This window comes from Pituophis catenifer, unplaced genomic scaffold (genome assembly GCF_029215685.1).
Source record: "Pituophis catenifer annectens isolate HBS135680 unplaced genomic scaffold, rPitCat1.0.hap2 SCAF_3, whole genome shotgun sequence".
Lineage (NCBI taxonomy): Eukaryota > Metazoa > Chordata > Lepidosauria > Squamata > Colubridae > Pituophis > Pituophis catenifer.
The window spans coordinates 178864785-178880341 of NW_027256883.1; the positions used below are offsets into that span (position 1 = coordinate 178864785).

Sequence of the window (15557 nt, forward strand, 5' to 3'; positions counted from 1 at the left end):
TTTTAAGAAACAAGACTTTCTCATGTAATAATTCTCTCCAAATACAAAACCCTATCAGTTGACTTGCATATCAGTAAAGTCCAAAGATTCTGTCTATATGATGTCCTAACTGAGAAGCATGTTTCTAAGACAAATACCTATGCTTATGTGCCAGCCAAGGATACCAGAGAGATTTGTGAATCTGGAAACACACATTGGGATCTGTCATTAGCTCATGTGTCTCCTCTTCACTTTGGTTACTGGTGTATCTAGTTGCTAATGAGGATGCCATGTGGATCATTCCACGTACCTTTTTTTTCTTAAAGCTTTCTGATGCCAGATGATGCTAGAACATCATGATATGGAGCTGCTCAAGGAAACAATGATATTTGTAGTTTCATTCTCTCCCTCTCTTTCTCTCTCTCTCCTTCCCTCCCTCCCTCTACACACACACACACACACACACACACACATGCATATGCATATATTTTTATATATAAAAATAGACCACACATAGAATTGTCAATTCTATGACAACAACCAGAATTTGTTGTCACAGAATTTGTGACAACAACCAACTACTCTAGATTTTAGTGTTTAATCTAACTATCCAGTTGATTCAAATCCATTTACAGCATTAAAAAGCACCCTAGACAACTTTTGTTACTGATCTGTATGCATGTATGCGTAGCAGGGGGGATTTGATTTAAATCGAGTTGAGTTGATTTAAATCACAATTTAAATCATGATTTAAATCACTAGTAAAAAGGCTTGATTTAAATCAACTCAATTTAAATCATAATTTTTAAAGAACAACTGTCATCTCTGCTACTCCTTTGACCCACTGTTGACTCACCGATAGTCCCAGTGTTGCAGAATACACAGCCTCATGCTACATAACTAAGCTCCATTTCATGCTGAATAAACTAAATTATTTATGTATCTTAAATAGAAAACTATCTTATGATAGATTTTTACCCGAAAAGTTTTTTATTAAAATAAATTTGATAAAAATCAAAAAAATCTGATTTAAATAAAAAAAAATCTGATTTTTTTTGATTTTTTTAAAAAAATCATTGATTTTTATCCACCCTGATGCGTAGTGACATTATTTTTCTCACTGGATAGCGTAAACTCAGTGGGCTGCTCTACTTAGGACTGGCGAGAAGGAATGAAGTCTGAGAACCAATATAGAGGGCTAGTTATGTGACAGAAATTCACACAGTGTTGTCATGGGACGTGCCTGCATATGGTTGTAGTAGCACATGGAGCTATCTACAAATACCCCCTCAGCTTGCTGACCTCTCTTTGTGCCTTTTTCATACCATCCTAACCTTTCAGAGCAGCACACTGATAGCCATCCTGCCTCTCCTTTTGGGATGTGTGGTGATCTCATAACATCTGTTATTTAAAAATAGTTTGAAACAAATATCCTCTCCACTTTAAAAATGATGACCAGTCTTGGAGATGAAATCAGTGCTTCTTTCAAATTGGTCTTGTAAATTGCATTTATGTTTACCTTCTCTTTTTGTGTCTACTTTGTGTTTGACCATATCATCAGCTATCATCAACTATGATTTATGTTAGTCAATTTTTATGTCACCTTGAAAATTCCCTATCCTCATTTAAAACTGTTGCAATATTTTCAGGATCAGACTCAATAAATCTAGTAAGAGTTAAAAGTTCAAATATATCTCTCTTTATTTACATTAGGCATTCTATATTCACTGAATATTCACAGATAGAAGCAAGGAATGGGTGCGTGCAGCTCCTTATATATACAATGGGTGGAGCTAGGTATGGGAGTGGTAAAGTATGAATACATTAAGAAGTGAAGAATAAATTAACCCCTGATATCCCGTTCATATACTATTTACATATTAGAGAATAAGGCATTTACATGTGACAAATCCCCCTCTAAATGCCGATTCGGTATGCTACACCAATTACATTCAGATTCAGGACGATACAAAACATATAACTTGGAAGTCAAGTATTTATGCTGCTTAAATGGCAAAGGCTTTGTCAATATGTCAGCTAATTGTTCTGATGTCTCACAATGCACCGCTTTAATAAATCCATCCTGAGATAATTGTCTCACATGTTTAAATTTTATGTCTATATGTCTGGACCTTTGTCCAATGGCGTCAGATCTAGATATTTCGATAGCCGCTTTATTATCTTCATGCATGACAAAAGGTAAGGCAGGTTTTTTCCAAACATCAGAAATTAAATCATTAAACCATACAAGGTTATTCGCTGCTTTAGATAAACAAACATATTCTGCTTCTGTCGTTGAAGTGGCCACTAAATCTTGTTTGCCAGTGTACCAGTAAACTGGACAATCATTTAGGAGGAATACATAACCAGATGTACTTTTTCTGCATGAAGTGTCTCCAGCCCAATCCGCATCTGCGTAACATGTGAGGTTTGGCTCCTTAACATTATTAGGCTCTAATATCAAACAAAAATCTAAGGTATTCTTTAAATATCTTAATATCCTTTTAACAGCTTCCCAATGGTACATTGTTGGTTTGCTGACATGTCTGGACAATAAATTGAGGGGTAAAGCGATATCAGGTCTAGTCCAATTGGAAATGTAAAGAAGGGAACCTATGATAGACCTATAGAATGTATTATCTTTGAATTCAGGGGATGATTCATCTGCATTTCTTAGGAAGTCAGTCTGCATAGGAGTGTCACAGGGTTTGGCATCGCTTAGATTGCATTTGTTCAAGAGTTCTATGATCTTATCTCTCTGAGTAAGTTTGAATCCTCTTTTAGTTTTATTAATTTGAACACCAAGATACTTATTTACTTTGCCTAAAGATTTCAATGAGAAATGTTCATTTAGCTTAGTTACAAATGTTTCTCTTCTTTCTTTATGTTTACCTATGTACAAAATGTCATCCACATAGATCAATACAAATTCTATGTAATCATCACCCTTTTTAACAAAGAAACAGTTATCAGCAGTAGTAGCATTGAAATCCATAGTTTTAAGTACTTTTACTAAACAATCATACCATCGTTTACCAGATTGTTTTAACCCGTATAAACTCTTGTTTAATAACCAAGTCTCATTCTTGTTTGTGTATTGACTGTGAGGTGCTCTTACATATATTTCCTTATCTAGTTTTGCGTGTAAATACGCAGTCTGTATGTCATATTGGAATACATCGAGATTGAGTGCTGATGCTACAACTAGAGCTGTTTTGACACTCTCAGTTCTTACTGTGGGGGAGTATGTGTCAGTATAGTCCTCCGGATATTTCTGTGCATAACCCTGTGCAACTAATCTAGCCTTGTATAGAGTATTGCCTCCCTCTAAATTTTTAATTTTATATATCCACCTAGTGCCAATAATGGTTTTGTCCTTTGGTGCAATTGCAGGTGTAAATACATTTAATCCTTGTAAACTTTCCATCTCTTTTTTCATTGCTAATTCCCATTTTTCTTTTTCTTTACGAGGAAGTTTTAACACTTCCTCATACGTATTAGGTGTCGTTGATTCTCCATCCATATGCATTATATAATCCTTGTATTTATTTGGTATTTGGTTTCTGGTGTTTCTAATTGTTTTTTCAGGTTTACTATTATTATCATGCAAATATCTTGCTTCCTTTTTTGTTAGTGTATCTGTCTTTATTTTGTGTTGACTATTTGTCCATGTTTTGGTTTTGTTTCTATGTTTGTTGTCATTTTGCTTTTCTATAGTCCCTTTCTCTTGGGATTTTGTATCTTTGTTGTTACTTGGGAATATTTCATTAAGATGTATTTTAGACCAGTTGGCCTGTTCATGGAACACAGCTGTTCTGGAAACTATAAATTTGTTATTATTATCAATGAATCTGTATCCTTTTGTGCCTGTCTCATATCCCATAAATCTGAGTCTTCTAGACACATTTTCTCCCTTTCTTCTTAATTGTTTAGGTATGTGTACGTCTGCAGTGACTCCAAATATGTGCATGTGTGCTAATTTTGGTTTCCTATTATACATCACTTCATATGGTGTCTTATTTACAATGCTGGACCAGGTTCTATTTTGTGTGTAATTGGAATAATGTAGGGCTTCTGACCAGAATTGTTTGCTTAAGCCAGCATCTTCCAATGTGCATCTAATCATGGTTTGTAATGTTGAGTTCTTCCTCTCTGCAATTCCGTTCTGGAACGCAGAAAATGGGCTAGATGTGTAATGTAACATTCCTTTGTCCTTCAGCCATTGGGAGAATTCCTTAGACATGAATTCACATCCCCTATCTGTCATGATTTGTTTTATTTTGATATTGTGTTGTGTTTCTACGCGTTTATAAAATTCTTTAAATTTCTGAAAAGTTTCATCTTTGTGTTTTAATGTATAAACAAATCCATAGCGACTATAATCGTCCACTATGGTTAAGAAGTAACGTTTTCTATAAGTGATTGATGGAGTTAGTGGACCAACCAGGTCCATGTGTACTAAATCAAAAATTTTGTTGGTTGACCTTGTTGATTTTCTAGGCCTGGGACTAGTTTTTAGTTTTGTAGATTTACATACTGAGCATTCCAAATAGTTTTCACAATTTTTTATTTTAACACCTTCTGCGTGTTCAGTCATTTTTTGTACTACAGGAAAACTGGCATGTCCTAACTTCCTATGTAAAACATGAGCACACTCATCATGAATTGGCTTACCTATTTTTGGTTTTTTTTCATTATGTGCATCCTTGTGATCATGAGCTACTTTATATTCATCATTGTCACTGTTGCTAATGTTTCCATCATCTAGTTCAATACAATCTTCCATATTTGAATCAATGTTGTGTAACCATTTCTCCTTTCTTATTAAATAAGGTAGGCCTCCTTTAATCATTACTGTACCTATATCTATTTTATTTTTCTCCAAGGTCGCTTTTCCTTTTGAAAAAACAATATTAATATCAGAATCTCTGCTTAGTTTTATGGCACTTAGTATGTTATGAGGTATTTCAGGTATTAGTAATACCCCCTCTATTTTTCCTAGGCCAGGTAAGGTTACATTCCCTCTACCTAATACTTGAACCTTTTCTTGGTTAGCTACCTTTATTACAAATTTATCTTCTACAAATGAAGATAATATATTTTTGTTATTAGTGGTGTGATTAGTTGCTCCAGAATCAATAAGCCAATTATTGTTCTCAGCTTGCTGTATGTTAGTGTTGTCTTGTTTGTTTAGTCCATTCAGTGAACCAGATTTTCTATCCTTTGAATTATCTCTGCCCCCTCTATGCTCTTTGTAATTTGGTGGGCTTCTATATCTATGTCTTATCAATGGAAGACTGTCTATAATTGTATTTATTTCTGTGTTCTGACCTATGTCTTTCTTTTGAAATTTTGGGGCAATCTCTTCTATTGTGTTCCCTGGATCCACAGTTGTGGCATCTAAATGTTTCATTATATCTTTCTTGAAAAGCTACTTTTCTATATGGTTTGTGTTCTATGTGGTTGTTAGAGCGACTCCTCCTTGAATTGTCTTCAGCTATTAACTTATTGGATAGACTTTCTATTGATAAGTATCCTAGATTGATTGTGTCTAAATGTGACATATAATTATCCCATGATGGGTCAAGTGAGTTGATGATAACACTTTTCATCGTTTGATCTGAAATCACCTCCCCCCTTAAATGCAGTTCAGCTCTTATTTTGTTTAAAGATATTAAATGTTCACTTATGGAAACCCCTGGTTTTATCCTAGAGGAAAAGAAATCTTTAGACATTCTTGTGGTAGTAGCTACACTGTCACTGTGAAATAAATTGAACATGCATTGAATAATCTCTGAAACAGTCAGATTTTGCTTAATGCTGTGATACATAGCAGGAGATACACTAGAAATTAATAAGAAAAATGCTCTATGGTGTAAGCAATCTAATTTTAGAGTCCAAGGTCTTTTTGGGGGATTAGTGATAAAAAACAGTAAGTTTTCTTTCATAAAGACAACCTGGAGCTGCTGATACCATTCTTGTAAATTAATGCCATCTATCCTCAGCTTTGGGAAGTCACTGGGCAAGTTTCCGACATTATTGGGTCCATTACTTACAACTGGAGGTAGTCCGTGGTCTCGTAAATGCTGGAAATTACAAAATGTCGTGGGAATGCTCGCAACGAGCCTGCACGATCCTTTCAGCAACTCATGTCTTCCAGGGCCGTCTGCGTAGTCTTGCGCATGCGCGTTGTTTATTTCGTCCCTGGAGTCGTCGTGAGAGGTTCTCGTCGTTGCGGCTCTCTCGTTCTGCTTCTCCTCAGATGAATCGGTCTCTGGCTCGATCTTGGGAGTCCTGACGATGGCGGTTGTTCTTTTTCTTCTCTTGAGAGCGTTGGTGCTTGCATCGGTCTGCGGCGTGGGGCGGTATCTGCAGGGCTCTCTGGGTTCAGGCGTCGGTGCTCTCGTCGTCAGGATGGGAGCGGGTAGATTTTGAGGCGTTGGCTTGCTCGCTTGCTTTCTAGTTGACTTTTTGGTAATTTTTAGTTTCGGTCCAAATGCAGCAAAAAGCGTTTTCATTGCTGATTTTATTTGAGTATCTGTTGAATCACCTTCACTTTCCGATTCTGATTCTTCTGAGGTGTTTGACTTTTCTTTTTCGTTTTCATTATCTAGTAACGTCTTTCGCGCCAGAAATTTTGAATCGAGTTTTCTGATTGGCTCTGCTTCGCTCACCCTGGAGGTCTGTTGAAACCAAGATGGCTGCCATTCAAAATTTTGCGCGGGATCACCGTTTTTCTTCTTCATAGTGTTTTTTTCTGTAATCGTATCACTCACTATTTTTGAATCTTTTGGCTTTTCAGTAGCGATGTGCTTCTCTCTCGCTGCTCCGCTGTTTTTCAGCATATCTTGGAGGTTCGCGATGAGGCTTTCATCGTTCTTCTGGCTTTTTAATAGTTTTAATATCTCTGACCTGAGTTCGTTGTTTTCTATTTTGATTTCCTCTCGGTCATCATTTTCATTTATTATTTCTTCGTCTTCAGTGGTGTATTCTTCGGATTCTCTCGAAATCGCGTTTGTGGATTCATCGATTATTTCTTGATCCGTTTCCATTTCTTTGCTGTATGCCCTGGTGTTGGGCCTATCTCTCTTAGACATATTTAATTTTTTTTATTGAGTCAATTAACCATCCTCTGCTACCAGCTTGTTGCAATATTTTCAGGATCAGACTCAATAAATCTAGTAAGAGTTAAAAGTTCAAATATATCTCTCTTTATTTACATTAGGCATTCTATATTCACTGAATATTCACAGATAGAAGCAAGGAATGGGTGCGTGCAGCTCCTTATATATACAATGGGTGGAGCTAGGTATGGGAGTGGTAAAGTATGAATACATTAAGAAGTGAAGAATAAATTAACCCCTGATATCCCGTTCATATACTATTTACATATTAGAGAATAAGGCATTTACATGTGATAAAAACTTATTAATTACTGTTCTTAATTATGCTTTGTTCTAACTTCTAGCAATTCAAGGACATAGCTTTGAGTACTCACTCGCTATCCCTGTCCCTGAAGCATGTAGTTCAGCCATTAGGTATGTAATTGAAAAATGTTAGAAGAGCCATCTATGATTGTTGAACATGCCCTGTTTTCGATAGACCATTTTCTTATTTTGGCCTTTTTTCCTTTTAGAAACATTTGCTTCTAAAGATCCTTAGTTATTCTTCTGACCGAATATAGGGAATAACAGTGATTTCTACAGACTCAAAAGTCCTGAAAATATAGTCTGGGTGTTTTGGAAGCTTCAGCTTTCTCTGCTAAAATTGTGTATTTTGATAAACGAACTCTACTTGGGGACTGACCTCTCAAGCTGTTCTGCTCCCTTTGGATTCTGGAATTCTTTCTGCTGGTTCAGTAATTAACCCTGTTTTTTCTGTTGGGCTTACTTTCCCTGCCAAATATTTTAATAGAATTGGAATACAGGGTAATTCAGAAAGCAGGCCATTCCTGAATAAATTCCCCTTGGAAGTAAGATGGCTGCATGTACCATCAGTAGAAGGGAAGGGTTTCCCTGACCAAAAAAGACAACAGTTTGCATAGAATGTAACTTTATAAAAATACTAATTTAAAACAATTAGACTCATTAAACTAGAAATACGGCACATGTCACTGTAGTAGAGAAAACCTTGACCAGGTTTAATCAGCAGTTGAGGCAGCTTCAGGACCCCACTATCCTTTCCTCCCACAAGCTAAACGAGCACTATGAAATAGAAACTGTGAGCAATTTTATCTGACTCTCTCACCCTGACTCTCATAATTAAACACCACAAATCAAATACAGTAAAGATTGGTGGAGGGGATCATAACAACAAAATTAATCCCCTTCCACCTTCAGTGCCTTTTAAAACAAAATAGCCTTGATAACCCTGTAGAACAAGAGCTGTGAAAACAAGGATATTACTGTAGGTGCTAAATGCAGCCCTGGGAGTAAACATTTAGTATTTTTCTATACTTCTGTTTTTATTTGAACCATTAGCTTAAAAGTTTACTATTTTAGCCATGTTTGAAATATAGGCTACTTAGTGTCATACTTAGTGTCATACTAGTTCAGGGGTGTTAAACTGGCAGCCCACAGGCTGGCTGTGGCAAATGCAGGCCACACCCACTCCAGCCCCGTGAATGGGAAAAATGTCGCAAAACGTCACGTGACTGCAACGTGACGCGGCGAGTTTGACACCCATGTACTAGTTGTTCTTTCTTCCTCCCAGAATTGGTTTTATTGTGTTTTTATTAACCTGGGATTACATGCTTTGTCTTGGAGATTTTCTGTATTTCATTTATTAAGATGCCCACCCAAATTGAATTGTGCAAATGGTGCTTCATCATCGCAGCTTGTTCTGACAGTTCTTCAAATAGAGAATTAGCCTCTGGTTACATTACTAAAATCACTTATTTAAGCTGCTTAAATCTCTTGTCAAAGAACCATTTTAAAGTTTCTTTGCATATATATTCAAGCAGATCATTTACAAGTGTCATTCCCACAGAAAAGCAAAGTAAAAAGAAATGTTTCTTTATTAATTCTTGTTTTGGATGTTATGGTTTGAGATTTCATTACTACTGTGAACCACCCAGAATGATGTTTTAAGATGGGCGGCCAGACGGATCTTTGAAATAAACAAATAAGGAGAGAATTAAACCAAACACCGTTTCACCTGTTGCCATAATGCGTGCGTGTGTGTGTGTGTGGGGGGGGGGGGGTGGGAGTGTTAATCAATTACATTATCTGTTTTATTTTAATTGAGGACAGAACGTTATGTTGCTAGCGGTTGGTCATTGTGATTTATATTTCATTTATCTGATGGCTTAGAAATACCTGCTAGGCAGGTAAGCAAATGAGAAACTTGAATCTTTTCAGCCATCTCCTGCTGCAGCAAAGGTGTTTATTCCATTGACAAGCAATCAAGTACATCTCCATGGCCTTTTTGTAATTGTGGCATTAACAGAGGATCAAATAGCACATAATGGAGGCATAAAACATGCTTGAAAAGGAGGAGGCCCTCATGGTGAGGGAATATTTATGGCAGTCTGACCTAACACTTGGCTGGTCCTTCACAACAGGTGCATGATTTTAGTCCCATTTTGGACAACTAGCATTTTCAGCCTTTCAATGCCTCTCCTTACTGCATGCCTTTGTAAATATTAGCAGAGAGAGTCAGTTAGTAGTGAGTAGAGGCACAAAATAGCCACAATAGTGATTGTGTTCAGCATGGACCATCTATTTCTACTTTGCATTGCTGATTTCATTAAATCTGGTCTCTGTGAACCAGATACAATTGAATAGAAGAAGGAAAAAAAAAAGCCTACATCATTAGGTGAAAATCACTCTTTCCATTCGGGCAACTTAACTGTCTTTTCTGTCCCTTTCCAACTGCTTTGGTGGGTTCTTCCAACTCTCCAGAGGAAATTTCAGTTGGGGCAATAGGCTCCAATTCTTAAGAGCTGTCATTTCAATAACAATACACCACCACACCACATTTCTTTGTTATTGGATTAAGCATATTTATGTTGTGACTTTCTCCTTCATAGTAGGAAGTGGCTCCCCACCTTCAAAGCAGGAGTTGATATATGGATTGCCAGAATTTGTTCCATTCCTGAAACAACATGGTGCTTTTTACTCCATGCAGACAATTATTCCTTAAATAAATTCAGAATGTTTCTTCTCTAAAGATTTTGTTGACAATTATTTATTGTATGCGGTGACACACACATATGTTAATCAGGAGTAATAACATAACCATGTGTCTTAATGGTTAGGACAGTCCTTTCTTTCAAGAACCATAGTCCAATTTAAAGTTCCCAGTCTGGTGAAAACAAATTATTAAAAAAGAAAATATGGATTTCAGAATCCCCCCATCAATAATTAAATGGATAGCGGATTGAGAAGACACATATCCCTTATTTACAGCTGCAAAAGAAATAACAGCAAGATAAAATGACTTGAGAATATACAGTTTATCCACTTAAGTTTTTATTTTATTTTTTATATATTCATTTTATATTTGTAAAAGTTACATTTCTTTTCTCTAACTACAGTTTATAAATTCCATGGTGATAAATATAGAAGCTGTATCTAATATACTCCCATTTCCCATTTTTTAAATGATCTCTTGTGCTTGTCTGAAAGTGAAGCAAAAGTAGATTTTTACATGGATTTCATTTACAGTCTTCTTTTAGCTGCTTTGACTTCTGTCATAGTTCTGCAATAAGCTGTTTTGGAATTTACATCAGTTTCATTTAGCTGCACACAGCAGTGGCATGAATGCTTGGCAGTTCTGTAAATTTCTAATCAGCCTGACTCTGGATAGATGATTGTTTTTCAAAAATCCCTTCCCCCCACCCCCCAAGGCTGTCATGAAAGTAGCACCCATCAATTGTCAACCTGATTTAATCCAGTATTAATTACTCAGAGAGGTGCCAGATTTTCCGAGATTTCAAGCAGTATTCTTTGATATATCTTGTTAGAAAAGTGGGTTTATTTCAGAGCAAGCATGCACTGACATCAGCATGATTGATATATTGGGCATGTGTAGCTACTAGTAGTTTTTGATCCAGGGAAATGGATGGAGAAAAGATGCATGGAAAGTCATTTTAAAGTTCAAAGGAGACATAGAAATGGGAAGAAAACAATACTGATTTAACTCTCTTTCCCTGGACAAGTCAAAAGAAAGAGGAGGCAGATAGACCTTCAGAAGTGAGTGTTTAATTTAATTTAATTAATTAAATTTATATACCGCCCCTCTCCGAAGACTCAGGGCAGCTTGAGTGTTGAAAAACACTGGTTATTTATACCCCATATATGAAAGAATAGGTATATGATTTTTCTCTTCACAACTGCTACTGCTTTTTTATATATGTATGTATGTATTTATGTAAGTAATTTATATAGCTGCCCATCTCACAAGAAAGTGAGACTGGGCAGCATAGAACACTTAATTAAAAACGATAAATACATAAAAACACTTTATCACACTTTAAAATAATTATTGAAAAGGCACATAGACCAGGAGGGTTCTGGAAGTTTAGCCGAGCATACTAACTCCTCAGTGAAAAAGGCGAAGAGAGATTGCTGGTCCTGAAGCTTTGCTTGGTGGATTTGTTTGTTCTGGTTATAATCCCTCTTCTCCCATTTTGGAAGTCCTTGGCTTTCATTGTAAAAAAACAAATTAACCTCATGCTGTGCATCATATTGTGATGTTCTTTATAACTTAAGCAGTTAAGCATTCATTCTTTGAGCTAAAATAGATGTGACATACCCGACACAAAATATGCTTTACTGATATTTGTTTGTTTGTTGTAGCTATTGTAACAGGATGGACATCAGATGTAGTTGGAAAACAGCTCTCTCATCTCAAAGTCATCTTCCAGAAAATTTCCCCTTTCCTCCTTTCACTGGAAAAAGATAGCTTTCCTTGAGTGAGGAGTTGAAGATTTTATTTATTTATTTATTGGTTCAATTTATATGCCGCCCTTCTCTGGAGACTCAGGGCGGCTTACAATGCGTTAAGCAATAGCCTTCATATTTTTGTATATACCTGCTTAGTAGGGCTTTCGCCCCCCCCCCAAGCGGTGTTCTTTTTTTTTTTATACAAAGTCAGCTTATTGCCCCCACAATCCGGGTCCTCATTTTGCCTACCTCGGAAGGATGGAAGGCTGAGTCAACCTTGAGCCTGGTGAGATTTGAACTCGCAGTAATTGCAGGCAGCTGGCAGCTAAGTGCTATTTAACAGCACTTTAGTCTACTGCTCCACCAAGGCTCTTCATGAACTCTTTTTGAACAAAGAGTTTGTCTGATATGCTCAGTTCAGTGTTTTCACCAATAGCAGATTTGTAACAGATAAAATGATGCTAAGTGATTCCAATTTATGCTGTTTTGAAAAATAGTAAGTTAAAATAGAAGAATGTAATCTTTTTCTTTTTCAGCATGATAATAGCCGGTCATGTGAATTGAGGCACCGCTTATTAATACTTTGCAGTTATAGCAAAGCAAATAAAAGAAATCATAAGCAACTAGTGAAAACTTGCCTTTTATTAGTTTACGGTATAGCCTTTGTCTTTGGTTCTGAAGATCAGTGGGCAAATATCGCTTTTTTAAACTGCTTCCTGAGAACCAAACATATAAATCACTCTCTTTTTGCCATTCCAGGTCTTTCGGTCATTTCCAGGCAAAAGAATTTGATGTTGCCTTGGGGACATCAGGAGGATCAGCTGCAAGTGATCATTTGAGACAAGGGCTGTGTTTGACCAGGCTTTCTGTCACCAAGGTATCCACCAAGCAGTATGCAACAACATCATTGAGTGTCTTGCAAATGTTCTCAGATCACATGTTCATTCCTGAATTGTGCTGTAGTCCTTGCTGGGTTCCTTATATGAGATGCACTGAAGTCTGACAGATGGATGAATTGGGAGCATATGGAGATGTTGAAATGATATATAGTTTCACAGATATATGAAATCAATGCAAAATATGTGTCTTGAAATACATGTCTGCATTTGGTATACATGCTGCTTGCTGCTTGCTTTACTACAGAACAAATTTTCTCATTATAAATAGGGTTTTTTCCCCCCTGTGGTAAAATGGTAAAGAGATTATGGAAAAACCTCCTCCCACCCATTTTCTACCAATACCAGTAATATTACTGTAATAACATAAGAAGAGGAGAATTCTGTGAGAATTCTAATAGTTTCATGAATCATACCTTAATTTCTGGTTCAAAACTAGGAAACAGAAAACGTTACAACTTTACTGTAAAATTGCCACTGGGAAGGTAGCTCTTTTCTAGTTATAGGGATCATTTAAGGCTTTTTCCTGCCTGTGAAAGAAACCTTTGTCTCATACTTATCCTTTAGAGAAAGCAGAGTCCTTTCATCAGGTCCATCTTGGAAGTTGAGAATAATAGAGAGAAGAGAAGAAGATCAGTGATCCTCCAGCATTCTAAAGCACCTCCTGGTAGCTGTGAACCTAATGCAGAAGACTGCATTAGAGAGCCACATGGCTTAGCTGGAAGATTGATCAAGGAGACTGGGGAAGGAACATCAAAAGAATAGCCCAAACAGTTCTCCAAAAGCAGCAGAACATGGGAAATGAACAAGGATTCACATAATATGGCAGGGGGGAAAGCCACACCCACCTCAATGGACTAGACAATTGTTGCAACCCAATGGCTGCCTGAAAGAATTCCCCTCAACCTCCGTATCAGCAAGCAAGAAGTCCAGTAGAGAATAGTTGATTGATCAGCTAGAAATCTGGACCCTTGTATAGGGCAGGTCTCCAGCAATCAGCTCGAGGATGGAGGCTAGAAAAAGAGATACCAACTCTCATTCTCACAGAGGAAGCAAATCCACCAGATCTCCTTTTATTCTATCAACAGTGTTGCAGGAGGAGAGCTAGATGATACTAAATCTGGAGACATGTTAAAATTGTGAGAGAGGAATAATTTAATTTTTTGATACCCAGTATAGCAACTCAGGTGCTAGACGGAGAGGATAAGATTTGCTTGGCAGCTGGCTAGCCATGCAAGGCATCTTACCTGCCCTCCAGTGATTTTTTTTTTTTAAAGCAGAATTATACACAGGAAGGAAGAAAGGAAGGAAGGGGAAGGAAGGAAGGAAAGAAGGAAGGAAGGAAGGAAGGAAGGAAGGAAGGAAGGAAGGAAGGAAGGAAGGAGCGAGCCGCACATTTAAAATTTCTAAGCTCTGATACTCCAGGTCATGAGGAATATCCCTAACTTATTTTGAAAGTGGTTCTGAAACATAATGAAGATGCTCACAGACCCCTTAAGGGGTCTTAAGGAGAATCATGAAATGTCTATCTGGTCACTCCATTATAAATCACATTGCCAACTAGTAAATTGGAGCAAATGATAATAAAACTAGATTTGAAAGCCATATCAGACCAATTTTGAATGAGTGCCATTGACTGGTGCTGTCACCTTCCATTGAAAAATAAGCATTCTCTTGTGTTACCAACACCTCCACAACATATGTTTTACATGGTTATCAGGATGGTTTATTGTATCTCCATTCATGATAACACTTAAAAGCAACACTGTTTGCAAAATTATATGATCTGATGCTTAAAATATTCTCTATGCAGTATCTGTAAAAATGTCCATGCCTTATCTAACTATCTGGTTGTTTTTTTGCTCTCATCCTGGATCATCCTGGGTCTATTAACTCCTTTCATTATCTAAGGATTATTTAACTAATATGGAAATTTAAGAAGAGGACATTGAGGCAGGAAATTTTGAGACTCACTCTTTTATTTATTTACAGTTGAACCATGTGGTGACAGAACAATTGATGAATACTGGAGTTCCAGCAGTGGGGATTTCGGTAAGGGGCCTATAATTTTTGTTCGCCTTTTTTTGGAAGGAGGTAGATTTTGATGATTTGCCTAGGTTAGATAATGTTAATTTCATTACTGTTTGAGTATGAAGGCATCTTCATACTCAAAACAGTATGATGAAGGAATCATCAAGAGAATCTGCCTTATTTATTTATTTATTTATTTAATTTATTTATTTATTTATTTATTTGATTTCTATACCGCCCTACTCCCGAAGGACTCAGGGCGGTGCACAGCCAAACAATAAAATACATACATACAAAATTTAAAAAGTAGAATTAAAATCAAATTAAATAGTTTTGGCCCAGACAAATTAAAACCCCAATCAATTTAAAACCAATTTTAAAATTTGAATATATAAAATACTAAAAGATATTAAAAATTAAAAATCTTTTATAAAAGAGGGAGAAAATTAGGCCAGGCCCGCCTGGTGAAATAATAAGGTCTTTAGAGCATGGCGGAAGGTGCGCAGATGCCTTGAAAGTATTTTTTTGGAAATTTTTCTTTATCCTGTAAAAACCTACATTTTCTGCCCTAAGTAAATTGTTGAAGTTTATTGCTTCATATATTATATTCATCAATTATGATAGTTTTTGTTGTTTTTGTTGCTGCCTTTGAATCAGTGTTGACTCCTGGCGACTACCTGGCGGCTAGACAAGTCTGTGAAGTTTTCTTGGTAAGATTTCAGAAGTGTTTTGCCATTGCCTCCTTCTTAGAGCTAAGCGAAAA

At 36.7% G+C, this 15557-nt stretch overlaps 1 protein-coding gene across 1 annotated transcript in view; it reads left to right on the forward strand.

Annotated features, from left to right (window-relative positions):
* The window catches only part of LOC139314291 (uncharacterized), a 28834-nt gene that overhangs the window by 9809 nt on the left and 3468 nt on the right, over positions 1–15557 (forward strand). The window contains exons 2-3 of the mRNA XM_070939876.1: positions 12627–12744; positions 14756–14815. Of these exons, the coding sequence (XP_070795977.1) occupies positions 12627–12744; positions 14756–14815 (178 nt within the window). The remainder of the gene's footprint in view (positions 1–12626; positions 12745–14755; positions 14816–15557) is intronic.